Source organism: Hemicordylus capensis, chromosome 4, assembly GCF_027244095.1.
Source record: "Hemicordylus capensis ecotype Gifberg chromosome 4, rHemCap1.1.pri, whole genome shotgun sequence".
Lineage (NCBI taxonomy): Eukaryota > Metazoa > Chordata > Lepidosauria > Squamata > Cordylidae > Hemicordylus > Hemicordylus capensis.
Window position 1 is genome coordinate 245,937,025 of NC_069660.1, and position 13,335 is coordinate 245,950,359.

General features: G+C 41.6%; 1 protein-coding gene across 1 annotated transcript in view; it reads left to right on the plus strand.

Moving 5' to 3' along the window:
• Positions 1-13,335, plus strand: part of CABLES1 (Cdk5 and Abl enzyme substrate 1) — a 104,420-nt gene that overhangs the window by 65,961 nt on the left and 25,124 nt on the right. The window contains exons 5-7 of the mRNA XM_053248655.1: positions 1,270-1,372; positions 1,639-1,795; positions 2,730-2,833. Of these exons, the coding sequence (XP_053104630.1) occupies positions 1,270-1,372; positions 1,639-1,795; positions 2,730-2,833 (364 nt within the window). The remainder of the gene's footprint in view (positions 1-1,269; positions 1,373-1,638; positions 1,796-2,729; positions 2,834-13,335) is intronic.

Consider the following 13,335-nt stretch of genomic DNA (forward strand, 5'->3'; position numbering starts at 1 on the left):
AGATTAGTGTATTGTTTGCTGTTTCACAGTTATATTCCCTGAAAAGGGAAACGTACATCCATTAAATCAAAAAGTCTAAAAATAATAATGATAACCTGAGGACACTTAGAGTGCATGCAGTATATGTTGAACAGGAATCAGTTTGTTTTATTTTCTTATTTTATTGTATCTTATTTGTTTTTATTTTCCACTCTTCAGAAAAACAGGTCTAGCAAGCAAGCAATTGCTTTTCAGATTAGATGTTATCATACATTATGGTTTCCTTCTGTTGCTTTTGCAGCTTTCACCTTGATGGTGTTTTTGAGTTATGGTACTTCACATTTAAAATCTAGAAACATGTTATATGATTTAAATAGGCCTTTTCAGAACAAAAGAGGCAAATTTTTAATTACAATTTCTCAGATAACTTTATATATTTCATCAAGAGATAAATGTATTGCTATCTTATTCTAACAGGAACTTGATGAGGGTCAAACATGTTACACTATAACCACTTGTAATGAATCCCCAATGGCCCCCAGTGGCAAAGTGTTCTTGCAAAAGTGCCCTTTAATTTGCACTGGGGAAATGAAGGAAGTGCTTAAACTTTCCTTTGCTGGTGACATCCCCCTTAAAACACCCCCACCCCCTCTAGCTGCTTCTATTCTCACTAATGTTCCAGAGTCATGTTTAACTCCAAACATAGGGTGGCTTTGCATGACTGCCATCAAGTGAGTAGGAGGGAAGCAGAGTTGTGCTACATTCATTCCAAGGCATTGTACAGTATGTTAGCCTTTGTTTTCCTCCGTTTTGCTCTTGTGCCAAATAAGTGAAAATAGCCAACATGTTCAGTGAACCACCTGCACCACTGCAAGCACCTAAAGATAACACTAACTCACTTGCACAAGAGTGTTCCTGTGTGCATACTTAAACTTCTGTGATCATACTTCTGCAGCACCGCTTATATTGCAAATACTGAAAGTAGTGTCATGGAAATGTGATCATTCCCACTTAAGTGTTTGCACAAGAACACTGTTTTCTTTAGGTGTTCATAGAAATTTCACTGTGCAACAGGTCAACCCATGATGTTTTCCCCTCAAACCTGCTTGCAAGTGAAATATCAGAAACAAGTCTGAAGGTTAAGTAGTAGTCTTCAGTATTTTGCAAAAGAGGTCTTTTCCATACAATTAACATTATTTTCTTATTTGTGTTTGTGTGAAACCTTGTGGAAATACTGTTTGTTCTATACATTCCCTCAAAGTGTATTAACTACTGGCTTCTGCTCCCCAGAGATATGAAAACAGAAGGTGGGCGGCAGTGTCATTCTGCTGTAGGAGTTTGCTTGAAAGATATTGTTGGCCTTGAAGGTGTGGAATTAGGAGCTAATGGGAAGGTAAGGGTACTTAATCTACCAAAATATAAGTGCCTCATCCAAATTCACATTTAGGTTAGCTTCCCAGGAGAAATGCAATATCCACGAGTATACTCCAAATCTTCTAGGAAACACTGACTTCTAAACAACAAATTCAAAATCACAATATGCAACTCATAAATACATGTTTAAAGCAAACGTATTTGATAAATGGACTTTCCATTAATTTCTAATGTTGTGAAACAGTGAGACACACATTTTTCTGTTTTTTGTTTTGTTTTGTCTAGACTGTTTCTTACACCCAGTTTCTCTTTCCAACCAATGCCTTGGGAGTGCGGAGAAACACCATAGACTCCACCTCATCCTTGTCACAATTTCGCAATGCAAGCCATCGTAGCCTTTCATTGGGAAGGGCCAACAGCACTCAAGGGAGCATTGATACAGGTAACCTAAATGTGCACAATTGAACTCATGGCCTAAATGGCCCTTTGTGAAGTAATATAGCTTTAGGTATGTTCTGCAAATGGGCTGCACTGTGCTCCTGCTTTCCAACCTGTGAAATCTTGCTATCACATGACCTATGGGCAGCTGCTGACCCTGCTAATACTGAAGGGAGATGTTCCAGTAGCTCATGACCAGAAGGTGACGTGAGGCTGTTGTATAGACCAGCAGCAAGCATTGTTGGCATTTGTTGCATTACCTGTGGACCGTGCACAGCCTTAGTCCGGTCATGCACAAGACTTGCTCAGTGCAGGAAAGCCATTTGTAGATCAGGCTCTTTAGTTAATTCAAAAACAAATATTTACATACCACTTTTCAACAAAAGTTTCAGATCTATCTCCAGTATAGAGAGAACTTTCCATATACCTCTTGTCTCAATGAAAAAATATTTCAAACCACTTGCACTGATATTTGTTATTAGAACTGGTTTGAAATACATAGGTATGTTATAATCATTCAGATAAGAATTCTGCTGTTCTATCCCATTTACATCTTCTAGCTAATTTAATTTGCTCAATTAAATAGGATCCTTTTTGCTTCCGTGCTTGAGGCCACCTTGGCCTCCCTTTCATACCTCACCCTCCCAGTCTTGGATATGTACTTCAGACATGAAAGGCAAAAGCAATGCTATGTATGCTAAATATGCTAAATCATTGTTAACCTCTTAGAGAGCTTCCAGCTATAGAACGGTATATAAATGTAAGTGCTATTGCTATTGCTATTGCTAAAAGCAATGCTATGTAACTGTTGTTAGCTGCCCAGAGACGTAAGTTTGGGTGGGGTATAAACTTATGAAAGAATGAATGAATTTGTCTGTTGTTACTTTATATCTCAAACATTACCTTACACGTTTGCTTGTTTGCATTGATCTTCATAGGCAGTGACTTGGGAGATTATGTTGAATATGACCCTAATCTTTTAGATGATCCTCAGTGGCCATGCGGGAAGCACAAGCGGGTGTTAATATTCCCTTCATATATGGTGAGTAATGTTATGATAATATGACAAAAGTATCAATTTTTAGTTGTAGACTGACTGTAGCAGTGCAGTCTCATTTGGCCAGACTGATTGCTGTTATGTCTGCTGAGAATAACAAGTGGAATTCATATCTTAACTGTCAGATTTGTCTTTGGGAAGATGTAAAAGTCACTCAATGTGGGTATATGGAAGGGTATATGTCTTTATATTTCTGTATCTCATTGACATTGAATGTGAATGTCAAATGTTTATGCATTTATTATTTTTCTCTTCTTCAAAAAAGCTAACTCCTCCTGTCTATGGCACGTGGTTTTTCAGCTTCAGTATGCTGCTGCCACCCCCATTCTAGAAAACTAGGAAAAATCATAGTTTTGTACACAGCTGGGGCTTTTCAACTGGCAAGCTTTACTGTGGCAGGAAGTGGCTTAATTTAGTATGAGTTAGGACAAGACTATATAAACCACCTTTATGCACAGATTAAGTGTAAATAAACAAAAATAGAAGTAACTCTGAGTCATTCACATTGCTGCTGCCGCCGCACCTCTACTATCTTCTCCTTCCCTCCACCTCTCTTCCTGCCTCTGCTGCCCAGCGCCTGCCAAGCGAGTGGGTGCCCATCCAACCTCCCGCTGGCAAGCCAGCTAATAGAGCAGAGCAGTTTTTCTTGCATGCAAATTAAGAAGGAGCCCCCTCCAGCCTCTTATCTCACTCATGTGCAAGAGAAAGGAACTATGCTAGCCCAACAAGGTGGCAAGATGCTGGAGCAAGCTCCTTTTTTCCCCTTGCATGTGCAAGAGTGAAAGGAACCACTCCATCCAGCTTGGCAAGCTGGTGGAGGTAGGAAATAAAGGCTGGATAGGAAGCAGGAAGAGCAGCAGGCAGAAGCAGGGAAGACTAAGGCAGTGAGTGGGCACCTGTCCATGTCAGGCAGAAATGACATAGTATCCCACGGAACGGTTTTTAAAAGTGCAACTTTTTTAGGACTCATTTACCATGCGTTAAGAGTAAATCGCCAAGAAAAATGCAGAATAATGCTGCTGGCTGTATGAATGTATGATGGCTATTGCCGTACTGATTTATTGATTGATTAAGTGCCATAAAGTCGGTGTCGACTCTTAAAGATCACATAAATAGATTCTCTCCAGGATGATCTGTCTTCAACTTGGCCTTTAAGGTCTCTCAGTAATGCATTCATTGCTGTCGTAATCGAGTCTATCCACCTTGCTGCTGGTGATCCTCTTCTCTTTCCTTCAACTTCCCCAGCTTTATGAACTTCTCAAGGGAGCTGAATCTTCGCATAATGTGTCCAGATTATGATAGTTTGAGCCTGGTAATTTGTGCCTCAAGTGAAAATTCTGGATTGATTTGTTCGTGATCCATTTGTTTGTTTTCCTGGCTGTCCATGGTATGCCGTACTTGAAGTCACTGTAAATTCCTGCTTCGTATGAATGCACCCCAACCCAAAATGTAGGGAAGCACCATAAAATTGCTGTTTGGAAAAGCCCCCCTGCACACCATAGTACTATTTAGACAGAAGAACAGCTATTTAGACTCTGGAATGTTCTTCATAAAATTCCTGTTGTGTGCAGGCTGTTACAACCAGTTGCTCTTTGCCTTCTCACAGTAAGAAAACCATCAATACAGGCTATACATTTTTCATAATTTATGAAGCTGTAACAATTTAAGCTCACAATTCTGTCTTTATTTACTTCCTGCTTCTCTCAGTATCTTATGTTCAAAAGATAAATGTCTCAGCAACTTTTTTAAAAGTATCAAACTGATACTGTGTAATTTTGAATTCATTTATTAGCAGGAAGGGTTTCCTCATGGGAGAAAAAAGTTCATTTGTTTAACAGCATATAAATAGCATAGCCAAAAGAGAATTAGAAAACAATGATAATACAGGTCGAGAATCCTTTGTCTGGACTGCTTGGGACCAGAGGTGTTCCGGATTTTGAATTTTTCTAGATTTCGGAATATTTTCATAAATGAGATATCTTGGGCATGAAAGGTTACTGCTTTTTGGTTTTTTTAAGGTTTTATTTAATATACTATACTTCTCCTTCCCCTCTCTCAGACCGGCTTGAGAAGCATGTGTGTAGCGTGGTGTGATCCCATTCACAAAACTGGCTTGGCTCTGCCACAAGGAGGGCTCTTCTCGGCTGCTGAAGCCAGCGTTTCTCTCTTTCTCTTCTCATCTATTCCTGTTTGTTTGTGTTTATTCTGCTAGATCTTTACTCATCTGTGTGCCCCTGTTATCCCCTAAACTCTTATGTATGTATACCTTTTAAAAAAACAAACCTTCTTTCGTCTTCCCCTTCCCCCCCCTTCCCTTCCCTTCCGCTGGGAGCAAAGCTTGAGAAGGCAGTAAACAAAAGGCAGATAGCAAAGCATGAGGGGAAGAGATAAGGATCGCTAATGAGCTGAGGAATCAAGGGCCCTATCGCTCCTGCAAACTGGAGGAGATAGAAGCTACAAGCATTTCTCTCTCTCTCTCTCTCTCTCTCTCTCTCTCTGCGTGGTGCCCAGATTTTGAAGTTTTCCAGATTTCAGAAGTCCAGATAAAGGATTCCCAACCTGTATGAACCTACAAAAATGTATCTATACATCATCATCATTATTATTATTACATTTATATCCCGCTTTTCCTCCAAGGAGCCCAGAGCGGTGTACTACATACTTGCGTTTTCTCCTCACAACAACCCTGTGAAGTAGGTTAGGCTGAGAGAGACATGACTAGCCCAGAGTCACCCAGCTAGTATCATGGCTGAATGGGGATTTGAACTCGGGTCTCCCCGGTCCTAGTCCAGCATTCTAACTGCTACATCACGCTGGATCATGAACTTGTGTGGAAACTTGGACTGCAGCATTAATTAGCTTCCTTTAATCAATTAAATAATTCTGACTTGATCAGTGAATATCACCTGACTGCCAAGCCAACCTATGTGAATTAGGTTTGTTGGCACTGTCTGCCTCTGCTGTCTTGGAGCTGCAATTGGGCATAACTGCATTTGCAGTGAAAGAAATACAATTGGCATTGTGTGCTGCTGTGACTCTCATGAACTAGAAGAGTGTTTCTGAACATGTCCAAAGTGTATGTTCCCTTTATAACAGCTAGTTTCCACAAATTTTGAAAAACCCATTTTAAAATTTAATTACTGATACCACATCTTCCATGAGTCACTTGACTGCCATCTCATTTCATTCTTGGTAGGACATCTCAGACTCAGTCAAAAAATGAGAATGTTAGACTCTGTTGACATTTTAACAGCTAGAGAGAGAGAACATGAAGTGTGTTCACTCCATACTTATATTTTTAAGAGTTCATTTTTATGAATATGCAAATATCTCATTGTCTGCCCCACCTCAAAATCATCTAGAATAATTTAAATATATCACAAATTATTTGTGCAGGAATTTTAGAATGGTGATTAGGTAGTGTATTGGAAATCACTGCAAAAAATCTGGTTAAATTGTGTTTCCAGAGATGGCATAGGTGGCGTTGGATCCTCTGTACAATGATATCAAATTATTGTTAGTGCTTTTCAGAAGAAAGGTGAAAAGGGTGAAAGGTGAAAAGGGCAACAATAATTTTCTTCTAAGACTGCCCCAAGTACACTCAACTGGAATTAAGTTTCATCAAAATCAGTGGACTTGTATTTCAAATAAATAGCAATCTTGCTGATTATTATTTTATAAACTCTCCAGTGTAAACATGGTTGAGTGAGGCAGGTCTGTGTCATCTAGAAACCCTGATTTTCGCTATATCTTTAAGGAGATGTGCGATGTTTTGTGTGCTGGCTTACTCAGGCAATAACTGCTCACATAACCAGTCTACTTGCATGAGAAGTGTGACATAGTAAGAAGATTCATGGAGGACATAGCAGTTTACATCCAGACTAAAACTGCACTGGGGCAGCAGTGCTGCAGTCCGGACTATTGCTGCGCTGTTTCGCAAGTGGGAGAAAGATTATTGATGGCCCTCTGTCACTGGCTTGCCTCTCTTCTGTCGGGGACCATAGACTATAGAAGATGCTAGAATCACTGGTGTGTTCTACAGTCTCAAATCCCTTTCAGTTCTGCCTTTAAAACCTAAGCTGATGCACAGAGCACTGGAGGAAGAGGAGAAAGACAGGTGAAGTGAATCATGTGGTACCCCAGGCAGGGAGACTTGGCACTCTAGAGGCTGACTCCTATGCCCAGCCATAGGAGCTCCCCTGCTGAAAGATGTGAGAGTTTGAGTTTCTTACTCAGATCTGGGAATGTAACGTAATGGGCTTTCCTGTTGAATGCAGGGGTTTTCAAACTTGCGTTGTCAGATGTTGTTGGGCTACAACTCCCATCATCTGAAGCCACAATGACTTGGGATGGTGGTAGTTGTAGTCCAAAAACATCTGGCAACCCAGTATTGAGAAATCCCTGCAGTAAGGCTCAGGTGCTTCATAAGGCAGTATAGGTCCAGGACAACATGGGGGCATCTTTGCTGGTGCTAGGCACTCCATCCTCCCCATTTTGATTTTGGCCTCAAAGACTAAGGAAGAGTGTGTGTGTGTGTGTGTGTGATAAGTTGTAAGCGGGTACAGTTTGTAACCTTGCACAACATCGTTACTGATCACATGACACATCTATTAAGGCATCAGCGTTAGGTTCCAATTTGTGGAGTTTGAACCAAAATGATATAGCCTTAACTGGCAGGGTTTTTTCTGACTATCTAATATTTATATACCTCTTATCAACAGACTGTGACAAGCAGTTTACATAGAAAAATAAAATAATAAATAAGATTTTCTACATGACCGGGGCCGATACACAAATACAAATATGACCGCCGTCACATAGTTGGACCCTTAAAGCAACTATAGATAGTAACATATAGGTCTGCAGTGAATTCTTCACACAGCAGGCTTTACCGTAAGTTTACTGTAAGGCTTTACTGCGAATTCGAAGCTGTCCCCCCAAAAGTGGATTTTTTAACCCCAGATATAAATTGGGCTACACTCTAACGCTCACTGAAAAACCTGAATTGTGTGTGAAGTGCTCCGCAATAGTTCACAGGGACTTTGTGGTAAATCTGCCCGATATGTGAACGCACACCTTCCATTCCGGAGGAGATGCAAGCTAAAGCACTTTAAAAGCCCTGTGTGAAAAAAGCCCAGGCTAGAACAGAATACAGCTTTAATTATTACAGTTCACCAGTGGGCAGAGCTGAGAGTGGCCCTTGTGTCAGCATGGAACATTTTGTTCTCTTTGTGTTGAACTCCGGTTTGCAATTAAGCTTTCATTAGTTGGCAGGCTTTTGTCATTAGAGCTTGGCAGCTGCAGCCCTGTAGAAATTATTTTCCCTTTTAGATATGGGCAGAAATTATTAAGTGAATGAAGTGAGAGAGAGGGAAACAGAAACACACGAGGAAAAATGTAAAGATTATTAGTCATGTAAATCAGCTTTTTGCCATTATATTCAAAATACAGCAACAGTAAACCATTGTTGTTTTTGCTACTTTAGGATTTTGATTAGAGTCATTTTGGCAGATTAGACTGACCAAATAAGGGCTGCAAAATCTGACACAAGATGGAGACACAAACTTTTAAATTGCTTTGGGGGTTATGCTTTTTACAGCAAAATGTTTACATTTGGCTTTGTTATCCTAAGCGACACTGAGTACTTGCTATTCTTTATTGAGCACAATTTGAACAGGAGACGAAGCTGCAGAAAACATGTAAATAGTGGGTGTGTTTTCCAATTTCTTCTTGCTCAAATAATTATATCTGACTTTGAGGAGGCCAGCAACAGCTGCTGTTGTTGCTACTGCTGAAGGCAAAGAAGAAGGGGGACAAGTGTGTTGCAAAAAAGGTGTGTGTGTGTGTGTGTGTGTGTGTGTGTAAAACTTTTCATGGAATACAATGGGAATGTCTTCCAGTGGCATGGACCACAGCAAATTGAGATAGCCTGGCAAGAGGCAGTCCAAATTTGTTGAATTCATGCCATTGGGAGAAATTTCCTTTGTGCCTCTGTAGAAGGCAACTTGCTGAAATCTATAGGGTCTATAGAGACACATTTTCATATTGAATTTTCATTACAATGTAAAGTCAGAATAAATCTCCAACCCACCCCAGTGTTCCCTCTAACAGGAATTCCCAGATGTTGTTGACTACAATTCCCATAATACCCCCGAAAAGCCTGTGCAGCTGGGGATTCTGGGAGTTGTAGCCCACGACATCCGGGAATCCCTGTTAGAGGAAACACTTACTCCAATGACTATCTTAAGGGCTGTGTTATTTGATAGGCAAATGTGTCTATTACCCAGTGTTCTGTCATTGTCTGTTGCTGACAAATGTCCTAATGTGGTTATCATTTTTCAGCTTGTGAAAGTCATGAGAAAAGTACAAAACCTTGCAGCCTGGCTTTCGAGGTTAAAAGAGAGAGACCATGTGACTGGACTGCATCATAAAGCAGTGTTTCAAGCTGACATCACAGATGCACACTCTGCTCTCACTGATAAAAACAAATATAATGCTAGACTTGAAGAATTTCAGGGGTGGAAATATTTATAAAATAGAATAGAATTGCATTACTTTATTCATTCCAGTTTGGCAATAAAAAGGCATAGAGAGAGACTGTACATCAACAACATGGTTCAAAATTGCATAAAAAGGAATGTGGAATGATTGTAGGGTTATATCCTTGGAACTATCCCAAGGAATATGCAAATCAGGATTATAAAGTCTAGTCAAATAAATGTTTGCAGATTTTAAAACTAATTTTGCACATGTTTTGGAACGATAAATAAGCCTTAAATAATGAGAACATATTTCTCATCCTGAGCTGCTCTTTCCTTTGAGTTTATTAAACTAATTAACAACTGCTTTCTTAAGAGTTGCCTTTTATCTTCTTGTTCTCTCCATTGGCACTGTAGGGTCCTACAAGCATGTTGTAATTCTGTTAAGGCCTCACTGGTCTCTCTGCCTTTTACTTTGCCCTGGCCAGAAATCGGTGCTATCAGGTATTTCTCTTGATTCCACTGGCAACATCTAAAGTATTATTTTTCTAACCTGTTGAAGTGCTAGTATGATAGATTCAGAACCTCTTTGCCATACCCAGTTCTTCTGAATGGTCTCTGTCCCTCACACAGATTGGCTTCACACTTGTGTGAAGAAACATTTGGAAAACCTCACAAGCTTTCCCCCCTATATATATGGTACTAGGCTCCTCCCCTCTAAACCTAGTTCACATGCTCCACGCCCTCCTCCTCAGTTCTTTTTCGTCCACCAAAGAAGAATCATCCTCAAGTGAAACTTTGCTAGCTTTCTGAAAGAAACTGCAAAGAATTTGAATTTGTATTTTATTCTGTCTCTTTCTCTCCTTTTAAATTTTCTGTCTATGAGTTTTGCATTTATTTGTTTTTAAATCACGTTTTCTGTCCATTTCTCTCCCCTTTTTTAGTTCCCCTACAGGGGAAGGGGAAGGGGAAGATTTTCCCACACAAATATATGGCTGGTAAAGTGACATTTAAACATTGCTCTTGTTGCCAATCATCCATACCCTCTTCTGACAGGCATAGCCTTTGACTTATTTGTCTGGGAGAAACTCATTTGGTCTCCTTCTGTGTGCACTGTCAACATATCACACATTAGGCTATGAAGAACAGGGCCTGCAGACTTCAACTGTCTCTCCGGGAACGAGCCCTGTCAGTTCCTGCTGTAATGGAGCAATTTACTGCCTCTGCTGCTGCTCAGGGGAACATGAATGCAGCTTCTGAAGCAGGTTCTAACCCACTGGGAGGGCCTGGGACTCTAACATCAACTCCCTCTGCCTCCATAAATGTGTTGCCAACCGCTCCAGCATTTCCAACCACACTACCACCTCAGGGGTCATCTACCTCAGTGACAAGGGTTTCTTCTGCGGAGAGCCCTGATTTGGGCAGGAGCCCAGGGCCCAATACCGGGGCGCTGCCCCAGCACTTTCAACAGAAGAAAAAGAAATCAAAATTACCGGTGGTGGCAGTGCCCCAGCTGAAAAGAGGAAGGCGCTAAAGCCTGACCAGGCACCAAAAAACTCTGATTCCTTGACGGCCATGCAGGTGCAAATGCTCCATTTGAGATTGATGCAGTACACACCTCACATGCAGCCGACATAGGAGGACTATGAATTTCCAGACCCAGAGGGTGAGGATAGCAGAGATTATTATGACTATGACAGATAATCACCATGGTGTATTTCTTGATTATGGAAGAAAGGGTTGTGACTATGATAACCGCTGGGCCCGTAGTAGTAGTATTTCCTATAGATCTAGATCTCCATGAAGGGCATATACTGCTAGAACTCACAGTAGATGGTCCCCTTCACCAGCTCACAGGAGACATCAATGCTGTGAACATCCTGTTTTGTTGGAGAAACATGAGGTCTCGCGCAACTCAGCTTCCATGAGTATGGACCCAGTACCTTGTGCACCTCGACTAGAACACCTGTTGGGGCCTCCCCAAATGTAGCCGTTGGTGAAACCTCCACCTCTGGATCTCCCGGCAGCACCTTTGGGGAAAGTGTACCACCCATCGAAAAAGTAACTCCTGTACCACCAGAAGTTTTTTTGGAGTCCTCAGACTCTGACTCGAGTTCAGAGGAAGAGTCAGATACTACCGCCTCTCAGGGTGATACTTCTGGCTCTATGCACCAAGATCTGGTAGCTAAGCTGCCATCTCCCTCGGAGGACCTGAAATCTTTTTCTACTCAGGTAACCAAGAAGGCTGCAGCCTTGGGGTTGAAACTCCAGGAAAAGACTAAAACGTCATCTAACCCTTTCTTCAATGTTATTGAAGGGGACTCTCAGAAATTGGTTACACTACCCATGAACTAGGCTCTTTTAGAGATTACACAAGGTTTTTGGGAGAAGCCATCATCAGTCCCTCCCACTTCTATTAAAGTGGAAAACTTCTATAAGGTGAAGATGTTTTTTGCATAAACACCTCACTCGATTGTGGTGGAAGCAGCGCAATCTAAATCCAGAAACAGAATGTTGTGTATTCCTATGGAAAGAGAGGGCCATGAAACTGACACTATAGGTGACTGTATTCCAGTTCGACCTTACAAATCAAGATAGCAAACTACCAGGCGTGTATGTCGTGCCACAATCATCTGTTTTGGGAGAAACTCACACAATACCTGGAAACTTTGCCATCAGCGGGAAAGAGCACTATTCTTGCTTTACAGTGAGAAATTTATAAGTTGAGTAAGCAGTTGTTGCATACTTTGCGTCACTCCACAGACTGTGCTGCAAGAGCATGGGCAGGTTCAGTCTCCCTCCATCGCCACACATGGTTACACTCCTCGGGCCTGAATCCTGAGGCCAGGACGCACATAGAAGACCTGCCTTTTTGATGGGTCAGCTCTCTTCAGAAACCAAACAGATGAGACAATGGAGTGGGTGCAAAAGATGAGGAAGACAAGAAAATCTATGAGTTTTTCTTCCTTGACAAGTTTGAAGTTCAGTAGGCTTTTTCATTCACATAAATCATCTTCGTCACAACCTCCAACAGCGTCGAGCTACAACTAGCCTTTTCGCCAGTCCCAGTACTCACAGTACAATACACAGTATAAGAAGCGGCCATTCTCAAACCCCAAGTCTAAGCAGCAGAAGTCCAAGACTGCTTCCTTTCACAAAAGAACCTGACTGTTCTTAGGTCAGGACACATCTGAAAGATGGGAGCAGATAACATCAGACGCCTGGGTGTTTTCCATCATTCGCCTGGGATATGCTATAGAGTTTATGAAATGACCACAAAATGGTGGGAGAAGAGTCACACCCCTGGATTCTGTCCTACAGAGGGAAGTAGAAACTTTGCTTCGGAAGGGAGCTATAGAGCCGGTTCCTCCCCACTTAGGAGATGGTTTATTCTCCCCCTATTTCACAGTGCCAAAAAGGGACGGGGGCCTACGTCCCATCTTAGACCTCAGACTGTTCAACTCCTTCTTAGAGTACAAACACTTCAGGATGCTGACAGTCACCGACATCATGGTGCTTCTCTTTAAAGGGATGTGGTTCGTTTCCATAGACCTAATGGACGCATACTACCATATGTCAATTTGTATACTCAGCACAGAAAGTACTTGTGTTTCCAGATTGGCACAGATGTGTTTCAGTTCAAGGCCATTCCCTTCAGTCTGTCCTCGGCCCCAAGGGTATTCTCAAAGTGCATGGTGGGACACTTGCAAGAAAGGGGAATTCAGATTGCCCTATATTTTGATAACTGGCTGCTGGCAGCGAGGTCTCCAATGTCTCTTTGAAGGGACCTTCGAGAGACCATTACTCTATCGGATCAGCTTGGTCTGAAGGTCAATTACCAAAAATTGCAACTGACTCCTACACACAGGATACAATTCTTGGGTGTGATGTTTGATTCTACCACAGCTGCGGTGAGTCTACCAGGGGTTCATATTCAACAGATTTTAGATCTAGCCCTCTTTTTGTGCAACTCAGCTACCCACACCATGTGGCAGATTCAACGCATGT